At 45.2% G+C, this 20590-nt stretch overlaps 1 protein-coding gene across 8 annotated transcripts in view; it reads left to right on the top strand.

Annotated features, from left to right (window-relative positions):
• The window catches only part of fryb (furry homolog b (Drosophila)), a 54130-nt gene extending 33921 nt beyond the window's left edge, over nucleotides 1-20209 (top strand). For 4 of the 8 annotated variants that reach the window (XM_061751279.1, XM_061751274.1, XM_061751277.1 and 1 more), the window contains exons 32-64: nucleotides 70-216; nucleotides 394-562; nucleotides 632-722; nucleotides 793-866; nucleotides 1061-1211; nucleotides 3189-3292; nucleotides 4212-4303; nucleotides 4444-4537; nucleotides 4633-4852; nucleotides 5653-5804; nucleotides 6942-7129; nucleotides 7218-7312; nucleotides 7510-7708; nucleotides 7791-8012; nucleotides 8137-8335; nucleotides 8401-8498; nucleotides 9081-9251; nucleotides 9325-9465; nucleotides 10040-10225; nucleotides 10332-10496; nucleotides 11210-11284; nucleotides 11367-11540; nucleotides 14110-14304; nucleotides 14680-14820; nucleotides 14997-15205; nucleotides 15713-15917; nucleotides 16054-16203; nucleotides 16284-16382; nucleotides 16959-17042; nucleotides 17812-17829; nucleotides 17969-18079; nucleotides 18257-18495; nucleotides 18578-20209. In XM_061751279.1, coding sequence (XP_061607263.1) covers nucleotides 70-216; nucleotides 394-562; nucleotides 632-722; nucleotides 793-866; nucleotides 1061-1211; nucleotides 3189-3292; nucleotides 4212-4303; nucleotides 4444-4537; nucleotides 4633-4852; nucleotides 5653-5804; nucleotides 6942-7129; nucleotides 7218-7312; nucleotides 7510-7708; nucleotides 7791-8012; nucleotides 8137-8335; nucleotides 8401-8498; nucleotides 9081-9251; nucleotides 9325-9465; nucleotides 10040-10225; nucleotides 10332-10496; nucleotides 11210-11284; nucleotides 11367-11540; nucleotides 14110-14304; nucleotides 14680-14820; nucleotides 14997-15205; nucleotides 15713-15917; nucleotides 16054-16203; nucleotides 16284-16382; nucleotides 16959-17042; nucleotides 17812-17829; nucleotides 17969-18079; nucleotides 18257-18495; nucleotides 18578-18836 — 4917 coding nt within the window. In that variant the 3' untranslated portion in view covers nucleotides 18837-20209. Of the gene's footprint in view, nucleotides 1-69; nucleotides 217-393; nucleotides 563-631; nucleotides 723-792; nucleotides 867-1060; nucleotides 1212-3188; nucleotides 3293-4211; nucleotides 4304-4443; nucleotides 4538-4632; nucleotides 4853-5652; nucleotides 5805-6941; nucleotides 7130-7217; nucleotides 7313-7509; nucleotides 7709-7790; nucleotides 8013-8136; nucleotides 8336-8400; nucleotides 8499-9080; nucleotides 9252-9324; nucleotides 9466-10039; nucleotides 10226-10331; nucleotides 10497-11209; nucleotides 11285-11366; nucleotides 11541-12689; nucleotides 14305-14679; nucleotides 14821-14996; nucleotides 15206-15712; nucleotides 15918-16053; nucleotides 16204-16283; nucleotides 16383-16958; nucleotides 17043-17811; nucleotides 17830-17968; nucleotides 18080-18256; nucleotides 18496-18577 lie in introns of those variants that run through there. The other 4 variants (XM_061751276.1, XM_061751275.1, XM_061751281.1 and 1 more) reach the window with 4 other exon arrangements.
• The last annotated feature ends 381 nt before the right edge of the window (nucleotides 20210-20590 follow it).

Genomic DNA, 20590 nt, shown 5'->3' with positions numbered 1-20590 from the left:
CGTGTACTGTCGCTGTTGTTACCCTAGGTGTACACACGCTGCCCTGCTTACCAACTTTAGTTCCCGCAGTACGGAGACGAGGTGCCGGGCCCGGAGATGGAGAGCGCCTGGAACGCTTTGGTGTCCAATGAACGCTGGAGCAACAACCTGAGGATCACCCTGCAGTTCCTCATCAGCTTGTGTGGTGTCAGCAGTGACACCACGCTCTTGCCATATGTCAGTAAAGTCACTCCTTAAACACTCAACACTTCTCTTACGAATCACCAAGACACATAGTAGTTTAAGGAGTCCAACTTGTAGTAATAATACACAGAAATTGCTTTTGTCAGACATTTTTGTCATAGAATGATTGTGGTGATGACTGCTGCTGATCAGTCAGTGTTGTATTTGCAGATCAAGAAGGTGGTGATCTACCTGTGTCGTAACAACACCATCCAGACCATGGAGGAGCTCCTGTTCGAGCTCCAGCAGACGGACCCCATCAACCCCGTGGTGCTGCACTGCGACAACCCGCCTTTCTACCGCTTTGCCGCCAGCAACAAGGCGCCCACCTCGCAGACAGGTGAGCCCCCGCACCGCTCCACTCACTTCCTGCGCAACGCTTGGATATGATGTATGTGTGTGTGTGTAGGCACCACCTCCAGCAGCAACACGGTGGTGGTCGGACAGGATAACCTGGCAGACACAGACGAAAACAAACTAGTCAGGGAGAGTGAAGAGCGGTCAGTATTTATTTATGAATTACAGTTTGTGTACATGTCAGCATGATGGTAACGTGTGTGTACGTTACAGGAGGGCCAGGGCGCACAACAGGCTGGAGTCTCGCTACAGCAACAGCTCAGGAGGCTCCTACGAGGATGAGAAGAGTATGTAGTCTGTTTTTTTATCATGTATCATATACACGCATCATCCACTTTAGGAGATATCCGTGTACAATCCCATGACACCCAATACAAGTTTTATCAACTCTAATTCAAAATGTACTTCTTCTGTTGGCCTCGTTTTTTTTTAAAGATATTTTGTAATTCTTTTTTGAACTTCAACATTATTTTTTCCTTAGACGACCCTCTCCCACCGTACGCCGCGTGGCTGGTGAGCGTCCTAGAGACGAACCGCCCTCAGCCACTGCCCATGCCCGTCAACGGCGGCTGCTGGGCACCCCTGGTGGACTACCTGCCCGAGACCATCACGCCCAGGGGACCCCTTCACAGGTGCGTCGGATAAAACTCTGGAATGGAATGTCTCAGCCATGCGCAGAAGGAATGTCGCCGGGTGTTAGCCGCTACGCCATCGCCCCAGAGATCTTAAAATGGGATGAAGGATCACTCGAGGATGAAAGCTTCTGTATGCAATCTTGTACATTTTGAAAATGCCTTCTGGGCGAGACGTCCTTAACCTTCTGCTTGGCTTAATAACTGTTATCAATATGTAATACCGGTAATATTATACTTATGCCACCGAGGAGCTTTTTAACCACCTCGGTGACCTCAACACCAGAGATAGGAGAGCCCGCCTCAGAGAACCCAGACTCTGCTTCCTCATGAGAAGGCGTGTCGGTGGAATTGAGGAGGTCTTCGAAGTATTCTCCCCACCGGCTCACAACGTCCCGAGTCGAGGTCAGCAGCGCCCCATCCCCACTATACACAGTGTTTATGGTGCACTGCTTCCCCGTCCTGAGACGCCGGATGGTGGACCAGAATTTCCTCGAAGCCGTTCAGAAATCGTTCTCCACGGCCTCACCCAACTCCTCCCACGTCCGAGTTTTTGCCTCAGCAACCACCAGAGCTGCATTCCGCTTGGCCAGCCGGTACTCATCAGCTGCCTCAGGAGTCCCACATGCCAAAAAGGCCTGATACGACTCCTCCTTCAGCTTGACCGCATCCCTCACCATTGGTGTCCACCAACGGGTTCGGGGATTGCCGCCACGACAGGCACCGACTACCTTACGGCCACAGCTCCGGCCGGCCGCCTCAGCAATGGAGGCGCGGAACATGGTCCACTCGGACGATGACATGACCACAAAGTCGATCATCAAACTGCGAACTAGGGTGTTCTGGTGCCAAGTCCACGTATGGACACCCTTATGCTTGAACATGGTGTTCGTTATGGACAATCCGTGGTGAACACAGAAGTCCAATAACGGCACACCACTCGGGTTCTGATCGGGGCAGGCCGTTCTTCCCAATCACGCCCTTCCTGGTCTCACTGTCATTGCCCACGTGAGCATTGAAGTCCCCCAGCAGAACGATGGAGTCCCCAGCGGGAGCGCTCTCCAGCACCCACTCCAAGGACTCCAAAAAGGGTGGTTACTCTGAACTGCTGTTTGGTGCAAAGGCACAAATAACAGTCAGGACCCGTCCCCCCACCCGAAGGCAGAGGGAGGCTACCCTCTCGTCCACCGGGGTGAACCCCAATGTACACGCGCTGAGCAATAAGTATACCCACACCTGCTCGGCGCCCACTCCAGAGTGGAAGAGACTCCAACACCTCACGAGATGACTGGTACCAGAGCCCAAGCTCTGTGTGGAGGCGAGTCCGACTATATCTAGTCAGAACTTCTCGACCTCACACACCAGCTCGGGCTCCTTCCCTGCCAGAGAGGTGACAATCCACGACCCTAGAGCCAGCTTCTGTAGCCGCGGATCGGATCGCCAAGGTCCCCGCCTTCAGCCACCGCCCAGCTCACACTGCACCCAACCCCTATGGCCCCTTCCACATGTGCTGAGCCCATGGGTGCAGGCCCGGCCACCAGGCGCTCGCCTTCGAGCCCCACCTCCAGTCCTGGTTCCAGAGGGGGGCCCCGGTGACACGCGTCCGGGCAAGGGAAACCGTTTTCCTTTGTTTTTAATCATCATAGGGGTATTTGGAGCCGTGCTTTGTCTGGTCCCTCACCGAGGACCTGTTTGTCATGGGTGACCCTGCCAGGGGCATAAAGCCCAACTTAGCTTCTATGATCATTGGGACACACAAACCCCTCCACCACGATAAGTTGACTCAAGGAGGGGATACTTAAAATTATCATTTTTAATATTATTTATAATTATAAACTGGTCAATGATTCTTGTATCAGAATTAAAAGGAGTCAATGAAAAATATATACATAGAATTTTACCTCATATTAAATTTTTTATTTAGTGTATCGTTGATTGATCATGTGTGTCTGTGTTGTTGTTGTTGTTGTTGTTTAGGTGTAACATTGCCGTCATTTTCATGACGGAAATGGTGGTGGATCACAGTGTGAGAGAAGATTGGGCTTTGCACCTTCCCCTGCTGCTGCACGCGCTCTTCCTGGGTACCAACACATATACACACACACTCAAACTCAACACATTCCTTATGTAACACACTCACTGATGAGATCAAATGATGAGATGTGAGTGCGTTGGTATTTGACAGTGACGTCTAATGGTAGCGTGTCAGTGTGCACTTTCACGCTCTGACGCACAAACACACACACACACAGACATGCATATGTTGTTTTGTGTCCCTTTTGACAAGTACCCACAAAGCAATCATCATCTCAGCACTGGTCTGACATCTAACATGCACATACCTGGCATGTCATAATTTTTGTCAACAAGATGCCAGGATGCATTTTTTTCATTTAAAGGATAAATGTGATAGAACTTAGCGTGTATCCAAATAGTTGTGGGTCTGCCAACCCATCATGTGTTAAATTTAACAACCAAGTCAATCTTTCCTTGTCTCACTATTTCTGAAAATCCATCCATCCATCCATTTTCTTTACCGCTTATCCTCACCAGGGTCGCGGGCTGCCACAGCCTATCCCAGCTATCTTCAGGCGTGAGGCGGGGCACACCCTGAACCGGTCGCCAGCCAATTGCAGGGCACATTGAAACAAACAACCCTTCGCACTCATATTCACACTTTGGGCAATTTAGAGTCTTCAATCAACCTACCAAGCATGTTTTTGGGATGCGGAAGGAAACCAGAGTGCCTGGAGAAAACCCACCCAGGCACGGGGAGAACATGCAAACTCCACACAGGTGGGGCCGGGATTTGAACCCCGGTCCCCAGAACTGTGAGGCAGTTCTGAAAATGTGTCACAAAATCCAGCACGCATGTTCATTCTGACAGTACACACTGAAATCGGAAAACAACCTACACTGTGAAACGCACAGGTAGTCGGCCATTTAAGTCTGGAGTTGCAAATTATTGAGTGTTTCTCTGTTTGTATGTGTCCACATCAGGCCTGGACCACTACAGGCCAGAGGTCTATGAGCACAGCAAGCGCCTCCTACTGCACCTACTCATAGCACTATCGTGTAACAACAACTTCCAGGTGAGGGACGGTGGCCGACTCCTCCTCTTCCAGCCCCTCCTCCCCGTTTTCCTCTTGCTTGTTGTCCTCCTCTTTCATCAACTCGTCTTCCTCTACACCCACCTCTTTCACCTCCGCCTCATGTTGCCATCTCATATCAGGTGATTGCCTCCGTATTGATGTTGACCAGAGAGAGCAGCGACAATAAAACCTTGACCATCAAATCCAGCTACTATAGCAACCATCAACACTCAAGTAAGATCCTTGCTGTCCATCTTCGGATCCCCGACAGTTGCTCGGTAACGGACCACGCTCATCACCCCCATCCTTCCCACCCCCACCCCCGACAGACATGCCCGACTTCCTGCGGGAGTGCCAGGCATCACCCATGGCCGACTCTGGCCTCAGCTCCACATCCAACTCGTCCTCGGCCAGCCTGGGCGGTGGCAGTACCGCGGGCAGCGTGGGCAACCTGCCCCTGATCACGCCTGACGACCTGGAGGACTTGGAGGACTCGCCCCACGAGACGGACGAGAAGACCAACAAACTCATCGAGTTCCTCTCCACCAGGTAAACAAGCGCACATCCCTAGTATCACTTTGAGTGTATTTACTGAGGAGGATCTGCACGTAACAGATTGAAAAGTCATCTTAACCCTCCTGTCATGTTGGCTTTCTTACCAACCGTGACCCTTTGTCCATGTGACCAGCTGTACTGTATTTACTCATGAAAAAATATAAGACTAGAATTAGTTTTCATATTTTTCTAAAAAAAGAGAGGAACAAAATAAGGTCAGTGCAATAAGTTTAACCCGAGGATCAGTGAGTTTGCCTTGCAAGTTATTATTATTTTTAAATTATAATAATACTTTTTCCATTTTTACTTAAAAAAACAAAAGGGGAGAAATAGGACCTGCAGAATGAGTTGAATTCTTTTTTTTGTTTTTTGTTTGCAGTTTGACCTGCAACTTAACAAGAGGGTTATCTAATACATTTAAAATGAAAAATTATAATTTTTAGTTGTTGTTTTTTTTTAAAGAGGAGGAGGAAATAAGTTGAATCCAAGATTTTTTTTTTTTCCCTTCTATGTTTTAAAATTTCATAAAATGGTCAATACGACCTGCAGCACATCTTTCAATAAAAAAAAAAATCCTAAATAGAAAAGTAATGAAAGTGAGGTCATTTGAAGTGGGGAAAAAAAAAAGTAAATGACAAGTACAATTTATATTTTACAAAGAAAAAATGTAACCCGTATCATTTTGGACGGTCAGTTTGTCCTGCCACGTAACAAACATACCAGGAGGGTTAAAAAGTGCATGAAGTGTACCTGAGGTAACGTGATGTGTGGTGCTACCGGTGGCGGGTGTGCAGTGCCTGGAGTACTGTGTTGTTGTTGCTCAGAGCCTTGGGGCCACTGTGGGTGCACGAGGACATCACGCCCAAGAACCCAAACTCCAAGAGCACCGAGCAGCTCTCCAACTTCCTGCGCCACGTCATCTCCGTCTTCAAAGAGTCCAAGTCAGGTGAGGATTGATGTCCTTTTACTTCACAACTACAGTACAGTCCTCCATTCAAGGTTATGTTTGTTACGTTTCTAATTACATAATTTTGGAATATATACCGGTAATGAAAATTAGCCCAGCAGAGCAAATTTCATATTCTTTTGAATAATTTATTTAAATTTTGGTCATGTGCCATGACATGACAAATGGGTTAATGATGAGATATAAACATTTTTAAGAATAATTTTTTTTAGAAAAAAAACCAAAAAATGAGGCCAGGGGAAGAAGTGTCTCTTTTTTTGGTTGGGGGGGGGGGGGGGGGGGGGGGATTCACCTGTAACTGAACAACAAGGTTATCAAATACATTTAAAATGGTAATTTAATTTTCAATTAAAAAAAAAAAAAAAGGAAAGGAAAGGAAGGCAAAGGAAGAAATAAGGCCAGCGGAAGCGGTTTGTTGCTGTTCTTATTTTAAATTATTTTCTGAATTGAAACTTCATCAATAGTAATAATTATAACTTGTGAAAACTTAAAACTTGACAATATTTTTATTAAATATATTTAAAATGGTCATTAAACATTTCTGCACCTTAACAGGATTGCTATTAAATATATTTCAAATGGCAATTAAACATAAAACAAAAATCTATTTTTAAAAAGTTCAGGAAATAATAAGTTCAGCAGAATTTATTCAAGTAATTACAATAATTACAGTATATTTTTGGCAGGGTCAATTTGACCATCCATCCTTCCATTTTCTGAGTCGCGGGCATGCTGGCGCCTATCTCAGCTGACTCTGGGCGATAGGTGGGGTACACACTAAACTGCTCGCCAGCAATTACAATTTATTTATTTTTTTTGCCATTTATTTATTAAGTTCAGTGGAATAAGTTGAAATCATATTTCTTTGAGGTCAATTTGACCTGCAACTTCCAAAGATGGTTATTAAATACATCTACAATTGTAATTATATATTTTAAATATTCCCCCAAAAATTTTAATAAAGAAAACTATTTGTATACAAACATTAAAATGTAAAAATGTCCGATAATGTGTTCCCTTTAAACTTTTACAGTGGGTCAATGTGACCCGCAACAGCTTTAAGACTCCAACGAGAGAAGCACTAAGTAAGATTGCATAATTGTTTTTGTCATGCAGACTTCCACCTGGAACAGCAGCTGAGCGACGTGGCCCTGCAGACGGCACTGTGCAGCTCCTCCCGTCACTACGCCGGCCGCTCCTTCCAAATATTTCGAGCACTCAAGCAGCCAATCAACAACCACGCCGTGTCCGACCTGGTGTCGCGCCTTGTGGAGGTGGTGGGCGAGCACGGGGATGAGGTGCAGGTGAGGTCCCACCCAAAGAAAAAAAAGAAAAAGAAAAAAAAACAGACACAGACCGTGTTCCTTTTTCACAAGGTGCTTTTTTTGTCAGGGCTATGTAATGGAGGTGCTGCTCACATTGGAATCGGTGGTGGTCAACCTGGCAGAATGTCTGAAGAACAGCGACCTCATGGTGGCGCTAACCAGGTGAGTTTCTGCTCTTTACGCCGTGTGGACAAAACTGTCTTGATTTAATGCTAACATGCTAACAGTGAGGATGCTAACATTTAGCAAGGTAGCAATCTTAGTACAAACCTGATTTTCCCTAATGTAGTCAGTAACTATTTTGATATGTGGGTTACTAAGATGCTAACAGTTGTAATGCTAATCTGTACCCCTTCCAGGACGTCGTCCCCTGACTTTGTGCTGAGCGACAAGCTGATGAACCGGAAGAGCACGGGCCAGCTCAACTTTCCCGGCCCGGGTTTAGCGGGCCTGTCATCGCAGCGCCACCAACGCTCCTACTCGGTACCCAAGAAGTTTGGCGAGTGCGGCTACCAGTCCAGCGACCCCCCTCGTAGCGCCACCCTTGACCGCATTCAGGCAAGAATTTTTGTATAGATTTTAATACTTTAAAGTGGGTTAAATTAATTTAACATCCATTTGTGTGTGTGTGTTCTGATAGGCCTGCAACAGTCACGGCCTGCCGCGGCTGGGGAGGAGCCCCGGGTCCTGCACGTCGTCGACCAATCGCATCGATCCCAGCGTCCTGTCGGATCCCGCCCATGTTTCGCACCCGTCTTCCATACTGGCCACCGTCTTCTGGGTGGCTGTCTCGCTCATGGAGTCTGACTTTGAGTTCGAGTACCAGATGTCGCTGCGTCTTGTGCACAAGCTCCTGTCCAAGGTATGGAAATCAGTCAATCATTCAAGTCATCGAATCATTAAGGCCATAAACAGAATCGCGGGCTCTAAAAGGCTTGTTTGGTAAATGTAGAGCAAGAACAGTCCATGTCAACCCTTTTCGCCAGGTTCCTTTGGACAGAGCGGAGAACCGCGAGCGTCTGGAAAAGCTCCAGGCTCAGCTGAGGTGGAGCGGCTTCTCGGGCATCCAGCAACTCCTACTCAAGGGCTTCACCTCCCAGGCCACGTCAGACCTCACCCTGCAGCTCTTCTGCCAGCTAACGCCTGTGTCCCGTGTGCCCGTGGTGGACAGCTCGCAATCTCTAGGTAGTACTAGGTTCCGCGACCACGTTCCTTCTACACGATGGCGCTAACCTGCGCTCACCCTGCAGGTTTTCCACTCAACGTGCTGTGCCTGCTGCCACACCTTGTGCAGCATTTTGGACACCCCACGCAGTTCTGTAAGGAGAGTGCAGAGAGGATTGCGCAGGTGACGTGCAGATTAATATCTGCATTTTTATGTATGTTGTCTTTGTGTTTTGGGCTTCAATTAGCATGCAAACTGCTTGTTCAATGAAAATCAACTCTAACCATAGTGAAAGTTTTCTGTATTTTTTTGTAGTCTTACTCATATTTGCCAACCTTAACCCTTAATTTTTTTTTTTTTTTAGAAATCATAATTATTCTATAAAGGTTGTATTTATTAAAGATAAAATGTGTTTTTTTTCTCCGAGGGAAAAAAATCTGGAATTTATTTTTCAAATAATAAGAAATAGTCCTTTTCACTAATTTTTTATGAGAAAATTACAAATTCTTTTATGAGGAAAAAAGTTATATTTAATAAGAATGTCATATTTTTAAATAAAAGGTTTTATTTTTTCAAAAATCTTTTTTTTAGAATTTTTCAAGAATATATATATTTTTTTTCACAAATCAAGTCATTTACTTCGTATATTTCATCAATGAAATGAACTTTTTTTTTTCAGAAAACTAGTTTCTTTTTTAAATAAGTTAATAGTCAGATTTTTTTGTTTGTTTGTTTTTAAATAAACACCGTCCTCTCTTTCGTCAGGTTTGTTTGGTGGAGAAGAACACCAAGCTATCCCACCTGGCCCACGTGATGACGCTGTACAAGACGCGCTCGTACACGCGGGACCCTTTCTCCTGGGTCAGCGTGGTGTGCCGCTACCTCCACGAGGCCTTCTCAGACATCACGCTCAACATGGTCACCTACATGGCGGAGGTGCGGACACCTTGTTCGTATGTGCTGCCCGACCAATGACATAGCGCTAATGTAGCGATCGTGTGTCGTGCAGCTGCTGGATAAAGGCCTTCCCAGCATGCAACAGTCCTTGCTGCAGATCATCTACTGCCTGCTCAGCCACATGGATCTGAGCGCTGTGCACGTCAAGCAGTTCAACGCCGACGTCACCAAGACCATCGAGAAGTTTGTCCAAGTGAGTCGCTCAAACTCTAATACAATTTTTAAAATGAAAAAGAAAAAACGAACTGAAATGAGGGGTTTATGTTTTAGCCCATCTTTTTTTTGTTTTGTTTTTCCGCTATTTTTAAAATATTGGTTTGGTAGATTTTTCAACTTTGAAAACAAGTCAATTTGACCTGCAACTTAACAGAAGTATTCTGTGTATAAGGGGTGTTTTAAAAGTTAAAAAGAATTAGAAAAATACAAAACATAAAGGAGAATGTTTTTAAAAAACAAAAAAAACAAAAACAAAACCATTTGAAGTATTTTTTGTTAGTTTTCGTTTAAATATAAAGTGTATAGGAGGTGTTTTCAAATTTTAAAAAAATCAAAATACAATAAAAAGGAAACAAATAAAGGAAGCCAACAGACGTTTTATACAATTTCTTTTTTTTTTTTTTTTTTTTTTTTTTAGCATTTTTTAAAAAGATTTCTTTGCTAGATTTTTCAGCTTTAAAACAAAAGAAAAAAAAGACGAATAACAAGCCCAGCAAAAGAACAATCTTTTTTCAATCTTAAAATCTAAACTAAAATATGCATCTCCACAGACGGTGCACTGGAAAGACGCCTTGAACATCCTGAAGCTGGTGGTGTCGCGCTCGGCCAGCCTGGTGCACCCAGCGTACGGTCACGGCCACAGCGACATCTCCAACCTGGAGGTGAGCCGAGTGTGGGACGGTTCGGCCAAGGCCCTGCCCGGGAAAACCCTGGACTTCACTTTCGACATCTCCGAGGTGAGGCAGGGCTGAGATTTTAAAGCCATATTGCCTGACCCTAGCTGGACGCGCTTTCCTCCAGAAGGTACGGAAATGTGTCTTCACCGCCTTCTTCTCCTCGCAGACGCCAGTGATTGGGCGGCGCTTTGACGCGCTGCAGGGTTCCGGCGTCAGGGAGGGCAAGGCCCGAGCCATGGCCGTCACCCGCAGCACCTCCTCCACCTCATCAGGGTCAAACTCCAACACCATCTTGGTTCCTGTCAGCTGGAGGCAACCGCAGTCTTCTCAGGTGGCGGTATTGTACTATACATGGCTAAACAGGTTAAAGTTGACAAAAGTCAGCTGTGCATACTTTTGGCCTGGACGTGTTTCACAGTGTAGTCAGGTGGTTTCTTTTTCTAAGGACAAAAAAAGTCATAAGTTGTATCTTTTAACAATACAGATTTTTTCTTCCAGAGAAAACCTAGGGGTAAAGATGCATTTTTCAAAAAAAATGATTGTATTTTCAAGAAAAAGTTATATTTTTCAAGAATAGTCTTCTAGGTTAATGTCATATTTTTAACATAGACCTTTTGTTTTTAGGGGGAAAAAAAGTATTATTTTTTAAATAATTTCTTTTTTTTCTTGGGGGGGGGGGGGTGTCAGATTTTCTTCTTGAAAAAATAATTGGATGTTTTAAATAAAGTATTAGTAGCACACAGTATTTTTTCAAGAGAATTTTTTTTTTAAAAAAGATGTCATAACTCTTTCAGGAAAAAAGAAAAGATGCGTTCTTTTCAAGAAAAAATAAAAATTTGCCCCACTGTGATGTCACAATTGAGAAGGCATCCCTCACAGCCACATTTTTGGAAATAGCTCAGTAGAGATTGACTTGGCTGTTTAACTTCCATCTTAGTGTATAAAAGACATTAACACATCACTTTTTTTTTGTCATATGTCCCTATCATATGCACACTTTGCAAGTGCTTGACTTTTATGTTTTTGTTTCCGTCTCTCCTTCAGAAGCGGACCAGAGAGAAGCTGGTAAATGTTCTTTCTTTATGTGGACAAGAAGTTGGACTGACAAAGAACCCGTCGGTAAGCCGCTGCCTCACTCTCTTCTGGAACCATGTTTATTTCTAAAGCGAGGACTCACTCTTCATTTTTTTGTCATCACCAGGTGATCTTCTCATCCTGCGGGGACCTGGACATGATGATGGAGGTGCGCGAGAGCGGCGTGTCGTCAGAGGAGGGCGGCACCAGGGAGGACACGCTGGACGACACCGCCAGCGAGCAGCAGTTCCGGGTTTTCAGAGACTTCGACTTCCTGGATGTGGAGCTGGAGGACGGAGAGGTGAGGGCGGGTTTGGTCCATGGTAACCTCTGTCGTGTTCTCACCAAGGTGTATTAGGGCCATAACCTTACTACGAGAATAACATTTTTTTTTCAAGAAACAAGATTGTACTCATACAAAAATAGAATTAATTTAATTGAAAAGATGTCTTTGTTTTTTGGGGGGTTTTTTTCCCCTGATGAAAAATGCCTATTTTTGTAATATTAAAATATTGCAATATTACGACAAAAAAAGTTTTTGTCAAGGCGTAATATTATGAGAATAAATGTTTATTTTTTCAAGGAAAATAGGTGTAAAGCTACGAGAATTATATATATAATAATAATAAAATTGTAATTTGAAAATAAAATATTCACATCAGAAAAAATATATTTTTGAGAACAAAAGGTGTGAGATTAGAAAAATAATCATATTCTTCAAGATTTAAAAAGTCATATTACCAGAATAATTTTTTTTTTTTTCAGGTGTATTACTACAAGAATTAAGACTTTAAAAAAAAAAGTTACTATTTTACAGTAATACAAGTGTAATATTAGAAAATATGTTTTTGAAAATATATATATATTTTTGGGAGCAAATTTGTAAGATTAGAAGATTGAAGTGTATTTTTTCAACTTGGAAATTTTATTTTTGTGGTGGAATGTGTAACATCAAAATAATTGTTTGAAAAAATATTTTATAAAAACTATTTATATTTTAGGAGAAGAAATATTTGCAAACAGAAGTTGTAAGGCGTATTTTTTTCTAGCATTTCTACCATCATAATATAACAAGTATAAAGTATTTTCTGTTTAAAAAAAAATTTAAAATTATGAGAATGAAGTAAAACGTTTTTTGAGGGAAAGAAGGCCAGATTTATTTCAGGACAAAAAACATGGAATATTGCAATATTCCAAGAATAAAGTGTGACCAAAAAAAAACCGTTTTTATATTACACGAATAAATTTGCTTTGCATAAAAATAAAGTCAGAATATTACTTCAGTGTGGCCCTAATACTCTGTCATGCTTTGTGTTCTTAGGTTTTTGCCCCGCTTTAAGTGTTTTTTTTCCCCTACTACACGAACAGTTTTTTATTAAATGCATGGAGTCATTCTCTCTCTCTCTCTCTGTCTAACTGAGTGTCTCTCTTTCTCCCCTGTGCTGCCCAGGAGCTCCAGGTAAGTTTCCCTCACATTCAGCATCTACATGAGCTTTTCCTCACACAGCTGCGGTGGTGTTGCTGGCTCCTTTTACCATTGTTGCTGTTGTTCAGAGATGGGGGATGAGAGCCACATTAGTCAGACTTATGTAAATTGCCAATTTTAGGACTTGGGAATTGCTTTGCAAAACTTCAAAAAGCCTAGACTTGACTTTGACTGGAACTACAGTAAAGTGTCTGACAAAAGTGAGTACATTTTTGTAAATATTTGATTATATCTTTTAAGGGGACAACACTGGAAAAATGATAAAAATGAAATGACAAATATAAAGTAGTCAGTACACAACTTGTGTAACTGTAGAGTTACTGTCACCTCGTGGTAACACAACGCACAGATAATATAGTGGACCCCCGTTGTTTGTAGGGAGACCAGGGACCAGGCCGGACCGCGAATAGCATAAATTTGCAGATAACTCATGGCCATTATAATTGCCTGGGGGGAAAAAAAAAAAACTTTTTTTAAACCCAAAATATTCTTGGGGACACACACATACACATACACCAATAAATGTTTTCAGGGTAGGTTCCCCCATAAAGAAGGAAAAAAAAAAAACATTAAAACATTTTTTTTTTTTTTTTTTTTTTTTATCTGCGAATATGTGAATCCACGAGTGCCAAATCGCAAGTATGCGGGGGTCCAATGTAATGTCTAAACCACTGGCAACAAAAGTGAGTAGAACCCTAAGTGAAAATGTCCAAATTGGGTCCAATTGGCCATTTTCCCCTTCTTGACTTATGACTAGCTTAACCCAAGTAATGACTTGACTCGACTTACTTGAAATTTAGTGGGGACTTGGCTCAACTTGCCTGACTTTGCCTCAGTAACTTGGACTTGCTTGAAACTTGAAGGGAAAGGCTTGAGACTTGCTTATGACTTTCACATACCGTCGCTGTCGGGCGGAAACTCTGTATGTACAAATATGCTCAATATTATATTTTTTCACAAATCGATACTATTGGTCTGTCCCCACCTTGTCAGTCATTCTTATGCAGTCATTATTAAACAATTGAAAGTGTTCAAAATAGTTTAAGAACAAATCTAGTAACTCTTGGACACTTGAACTGTCTGAGAAGCTGGTTAAACTCCGCTTCTTCCCTCACGCTGCATGAGCCGTGTGCGGCATTATGTCGCCTCAAGATTGACAGTGACGATATGTGACTTCCTCCCACCTCTGTCAATGTTGTCGCTTGGTGGTCGAACAAACCAGCGCGTCGGCATCGTGAGCACAAGTGTTAATAACCGCTTCTCATCCGGCACTCATTAACGTGACACATTGCCGTCTACTCGAAACATTCACCGCCATCACCGCTCCTTCTTCCCCACTACCCCCCACCCCGCCGGCTGCTGTTTTTGTGTGCGTTCACTCCAGGGTGAGACGGTGGACAACTTCAACTGGGGGGTACGGCGCCGATCCCTGGACAGCACCGAGCTGGGCGACCTGCTGGAGGAGAGTCAGCACTCGGGCAGCACGCCCAGCCTGGGACACGAAGATCCCCACGATTCCGAGGAGTCCTCCGAGGAAGAGGAGTCCTCAACCAGCCGTAGCCTGTCGCACTCGCAGCTGGTGTGTAGGACCACGGTCTCATAACGTCACACTTCATTATTCAAGATGCATTGCAGTTAATAGGGATAGTCAATAGGACCCAAGGCCTGCTATGAATACTAGATGCCACAAGTTGGCATCAAAATGAAACTCTTCAACATACTTCAACATAGTTCTTTGGCACCTAGATGGCAGCAATGCGCAATTTTTTCCAAAAAGAAAATCTTAACTCAAAAAGAGTTATTTGGCACGAAAGCCTTAGTTTTGTCTCAATAAAGCTCCTCACCTGACTTGAACGTAGTACTTTGGCACGACGTGGTACTATCGCAAGCCTATGTATGTTATTGTGGGTTACTCTCCAATTCATTGTCTGACAGACCCGCTTTTACCTTCCAGACAAATCTGTCCCCGTCGGACGAGACCAACCACACGGACTCTCTGTCCACGTCGTACGACACGTCCGCCGACCCACCGTCCTTCGGCGCCACCACACCGGGCCAGGGAGCAATGCTGCACGATCAGCTCAGCGGCCTCCACGTGAGAATCCACACAGTCACGAACAGCGGGGGTTCTCAAACTTTTCGGAGGATTATAATGCCACGAAAGGGCAACAAAGCATTACTTTTATATAAGACATGGCGATGGCCTGGCCCCAGTTTGAGGACCACCGACATACACCATCTAAAGTTTCTTTGTATACACTGACGGTGCAGGCAAGGGCGTGCGGCGACGACGAGGAGACTCAGGCTCAGGACGACGAGCTATCTCTGAGCACCAACGAGCTTCCCGTCGGCTCGGACTGCGGCGAGAGTTTCACCCTGGAGCTGCCGGGACAGGCGCAGGCTCAGACGCCTCATCTGGACCGCCGGCTCGACTACTGCCAACCGCCACTGGACTTTCTGGATCCGAACAGTCTGCCTAGGTGAAGAGCAACTTATTTTGTGTAAAAGTTGCACATTTTTTCTTTTTAGGTCAGCAGAAACCTTTTTTTTTTCTTATTCTTTTTATTATACTTTTTAAAAGAAGTATTTGCAATAGCACTGTTTAAAAATCTAAAAAAAAATCTATTTATTTTAAATTGGGATAAAACTACTTCTGCTGAACTTATTTTTGTTCTTTTTTTTCTTTTTATTATAATCTATTGATTTATTTTTCGGGTAATTAAAACCCTGCTGATTTATTTGCTGGTGAAATTGACCCATACAAGCCTGGCTTGTTATTTTTTTCGATGCACAAAAAAATTGAGGCTAAAACTTCTGTTGGCCTTATTAGTTCTTTTGTTCTTGTTATTAAGTACAGATTTTTAAAGTGTTGCATTTTCTTACCTGGTCACATTGACACAAGCATATTTGCGCTGCAGCAAAGAAACCAAACAACCTAACAAGAGGCCAACCAACTCAACACTTGTTTCCCATCTCCGCGGCGACAGGTTACGTGACGACGTGGACGACTTGGAAGACTTGGGCTTTCCGCCTCCACCATCCCCGTTTTTCTCCGCCATCTTGGCCGCCTTCCAGCCGGCCGTGTGCGACGACGCCGAAGAGGCGTGGCGCTGTCACGTCAACCAGCTGGTGACCGACTCGGACGGCTCCTGCGCCGTCTACACCTTCCAGGTCTTCTCGTCGCTCTTCAGGGTGAGGCCTCCTCCGGGGGTTTTCCCGGCTCAAATTGAGGCAGAGGTGGCACCATTGGAAAAGTCCTGACTCCCCGTCTGCTTTGCGGAGCTTTCCGTTACCTCTTTTGAACTTCTCGTCACCTCTCCATCTCCAGAACCTCCAGGGGAAGTTCTGCACCCTGACCACGGACGTGGCTTCCTACCTGGGCGAGGGCCTGAGGGGGATCGGCTCCAAGTTCCTCAAGTCCTCTCAGATGCTGACCACCTGCTCCGACTGCCCCACCATCTACATCGATGCCGACACTGTAAGTTCTACACACGCTAGCGACCCGAGTCAGGTCGGTTGTTGACTCTGTGCTCGAGACTCAAATCTCCTGCTTTTCAGATCATGTCTTACGGCCTCCTAGAGAAGATGAAGTTCAGCGCGCTGGAGCTGCAGGAGTACCTGGACACCTACAACACCAGGGAGGATGCGGCTGTCACGGTAAAACTTGCGAGGACCATTGTGTGTTTGGACCATAGGAACTACAAGTACTGTACCAAGAACTAAAACGTCCTCGAAACTGCAAGTCTCAAGAACTAAAACTTCCTGGAACTGCAAGTCTCAAGCACTAAAGGTTCCTGGAACTGCAAGTGCCCTGAACTAAAAGGTCCAGAAACTACAAGTGTAATGGGAGTAGAATTACTACAGACTAAAAGTTCCTGGAACTACAAGTACCAACAACTAAAAGTTCTTGTAACGACAAGTACCAAAAACATGTATCAAGAAGTAAAAGTTGCTGGAACTACAAGTGGTTCCTAGAAGTGCATGTACCATAAACTAAAAGTTCCAGGAACTCCCAGTGTAATGGAAATTGTATTATTGCAGCAAACTAAAACTTACTGGAACTACAAGTACAGAACATTAATTATGATACATTGGATGTAAATACATGAATTATGCTATATTAATCATGAAATATGATCTCAACATGGTACACTAGTTGTATAAAACCATAACTGTGATATGCTACATTAGTACCATGAACTAAAAGTTCCTGTCGTTTGTTGTTTCCTTCAGTGGCTGCGCAGCTGTAAGGACACATTTCCCAGGTGCCCCAGCGACAGCGTGGTCACCTGCCAGCCCGGAGACTCCGAGGAGAAAGTAGGGAACACTTACGTGTACACTTCCTGTTTCTTGTTTCCTGTTTGCGGTTGGCTTTGTGATATTATTTAAACAAGACGGTTTCTGCATTTTTTCATAATTTGAAAAGGTTCCCAGGTGTAATATTATCTCCGTGGCATGCGTTTGTTGAAATACCCCAAGGATGAAATATGATAGACATATTTTTAGACACACATACACTTCTTCACAAAGCAATCAAGTCAGTGCAGCGTTTCAGAAGCTTGCGCTCCTATAAAGCTAATCTGTGCATCAAACAACACTGAATTACCTTGTGTGAAGCCACCTTTGGATATATTTCATGCCCAAGACACCAATTAATGAATTGGTGTCAAAATCAATTAATGTAGAGGCGAGGCGAATTACATTGCCAAACACAAATAGCCCCCACCCTTACGTTGATAACGTAGCCAAACATTACAAGATTTGTATCAGAAGCTAACGCAAGTCTGTGCTAACACTGCACTGCTGTTTACCTTTTGGTTTTGATGTGATAGTTCTTCGAGCAAAGGTGTTCTTTCGCTCTGTAACTTGGTCCAACTTGGTCTAGATGAAGTCATTAGCTCAGAAACGCAATATGGGGTGGAGTTATGCAAATAAGCCCAACTGTGATGTTATTGTGAAAAAATGCATAATATGTCTCCTGTGAGAGCTTGACAACCGAGTTGGCATCATTGGTGCTAGCTGTGTGAGTTGGCATGTGTCTGACTGACACTCTTTTCTTCCTCTAACACGTTTTCACGCTGTCTAGCAAATGGAGTCTCTGGCTGTAAGTTCTTCTCTTTGCTCTCTCCGAATAAAAACGCTCATCAATTCTGCATGCGCGTTCGCCACAATCACGTTTTGATGCCGCCGTTGTCGTCGTCGTGTCCGTTGCATCCGACTGATGTTCTTTTTCATTCTCGCAGCAACTGGAGCTGTGCCAGAGGCTCTACAAGCTGCACTTCCAACTGCTGCTGCTTTTCCAGTCCTACTGCTCACTCATCGGGCAGGTTCACGCCATCAGCTCCGTGCCCGAGGTGAGCGTTTCCACTACAAATGAGAAGGATGTTTTCAGTCCTACTTCCACTTCAAGTTGCAAGAACTTGGTACTTGAAGTTCCTGGAACTAAACTGAACTGTATGGGCAAATGTAGAGGGACATGTCCAGGAAGGGAAAATTCAAAATAAGTCACATATCCATTGTTTTTGTCTTAGCTGCTGAACATGTCTCGGGAGCTGAGCGAGCTTCGCGCCAGCCTGCAGGCGGCGGAGGCGGCGGTGGCCAGCGACCTGGAGCACGAACACTCGGCCCACTCGCTCCACGCCCATGCCGCCCACATGGCCGCCATGGTGGTGCCCAGCTTCCCGTCATCTGAGGCGGCGGTCAAGGCCATACTGGAGTGTCTCAGGAATCAGGAATTCACCAAGGCCGTCCGTTACATTCAGGAGTGCAGGTACACAAAAGGGAGGAAATATTAAATAAGATGTCACAATGTAAAAGCTAGATTTAGAGATCTTATTGTGTGTTTGTTCCAGGCGTCGGTGGCCTCACGGCGTCTTTGGTGGCGGCTCCGAGAGGGAAGTCCAGACTCTGCTCAACGTATACTTCCGGCACCAGACTTTGGGCCAGACGGGCACTATCGCCCTGGTGGGCTCCCGTCAAGATCTGGGCCTGATCTGCTCCAAGCTGCTGGAGCTCAACGGCGAGATCCGCGACATGATCCGCCGCGCTCAGGGCTACCGCGTGGTCACAACCTACCTCCCCGACTCCAGCGCCTCCGGGACCAGCCTCTGACAGCAGCACCCCGGGAGGACCCCGGGGCGGCGTACCGAGGAGCCGCCTTCCGTACGCCTCCAAACTACGGTTCCCGCCACCTTCCGCAACCAATTCTAGAATTTCCTCCCCTCGTTAATTTTTCAGGACCGGGGAGGCATTTTGATGCCTTCAGAGGTTGCCTACCGCGTGTTACCCACGGCGACAAATGGGACGCCCTGCCAACTGTTGCATCCCAAACAAATTTGCCGGCTTATTCGGGCGCGCCACCTGACGCCGGTCTGTTCCGGCACCTCCCTCGGTCACCCCCTCCAAACCCACGGCCCCCCGTCCCTCTTACCTTACCCCATCCTGAGGGCACAGGGGAAGTGTCAGCGTGGGGTTGTTGCTGCCCAATAGGGGGCGCCGGCACAGCCTTGCCTCGCTACCTGGGCAAGGTGGGACACGCCACCCTGCCCCTCCTGAAATTAGGGGGGCTCCTCAACGCCAAACCCCCCAACATCCAGACCTGAGACTTGATATCCAGTGACGAGTGAGGACATTGAGCATACTAGTACACGGACCTTAAGCTGGATCTCAAGGAAATCGAATACATGCTGAAACGGCTTTCTGGGTTCTTCCAACGCCCCTCATCGAGGTGGCAATTTGTCCCCTGTTGATGTCCAAGGTGGGGCACACGCCGCCCAGGGGGTGGGTTCCTGAACGCTAAACCCCCGACGTCCGGACCTGACACTAGCGCTAACTGGGACGCCAACTGATTTTTACGGGCCCCCCCCGCCCCGATTGCACTAAACGGACCTACAGGAGCAAGTGTTACTCTACTGTGAGAGACTCCAAATGCTAGAATAACTTGACCCGAGATGACTGAAACATCAAAGACACGTCGGCTGTTTTTATTGCGTTACCCCCACCGTGACTCCGTAGTACCTTGGCACTGTCACACCCCGTCGCTGCCACTCCCATGTTTTGTCGGGATGTTGAAACTGTAGCAATTTGTGTGTTCGTGTGTATATGCGAGAGAGACTGTGCGCGTGCTGACATTCAGCACTGTCAAAAATGTGTGCGACTACTGATCACTCCCCACCCCTCATCAGTCATGTGACCTGCATGCATCCTATAGGGAGTGTTGCAAGTATTTATTGATAAATCTGAAAGATGATCAGTTTGTATGCGCTACTGAAGGAGCTTCAAGCTCACGCAGGTGTTTTCTTGTGTGTGCGTGCGCGCGTGCATGCTGACGAACGGGAAATTGCACATTTTTAAAAAAAGAAAAAAAAGCTTTTTAGATTGAAACTGTAGTTTTTGTCCACCTTGTAAATACTTTTACAGACATTGTGTGAAGTCCTTTTCAGTTCTGTCCAACTTTGTGTCCAAAGTAAAAGAGTTGAAACAAACCATGCATCCATTTTCTATCACGCCTATCCAAGCTGACTTTTTGCAAGAGGTACACCTTGGACTGGTTGGCAGCCAATCCACATTTTTCACAATTTAAAAAAGCTAACATTGTTTTAGTCAAAATCCACAAATTATCGATGACAGGGCACTTCACATTGACTATGGCTTTTGTTCCTGTGACGACGGGAGAGGCGGAGCTAGGGCGTTGTGACTAGGTCAGCAGGCTACCTCTTAAACAGAGGCAAGCAGAAGACGTTTTCCCTGGTGGAGACAGCACATTATCGTCAAGAGTCATGGGAGTTAGTGACACATTGTGGTAGTTTAACGTGAATTGATAAAAAACAAATCACGCAGCAACATTATTGGTGTTTCCGGGAAAC

Source organism: Phyllopteryx taeniolatus, chromosome 17 (genome assembly GCF_024500385.1).
Source record: "Phyllopteryx taeniolatus isolate TA_2022b chromosome 17, UOR_Ptae_1.2, whole genome shotgun sequence".
In the NCBI taxonomy this organism is placed as follows: domain Eukaryota; kingdom Metazoa; phylum Chordata; class Actinopteri; order Syngnathiformes; family Syngnathidae; genus Phyllopteryx; species Phyllopteryx taeniolatus.
The sequence above is the reverse complement of the archived record's forward strand: the minus strand, read 5'-3'. Positions and strand labels throughout refer to the sequence as shown.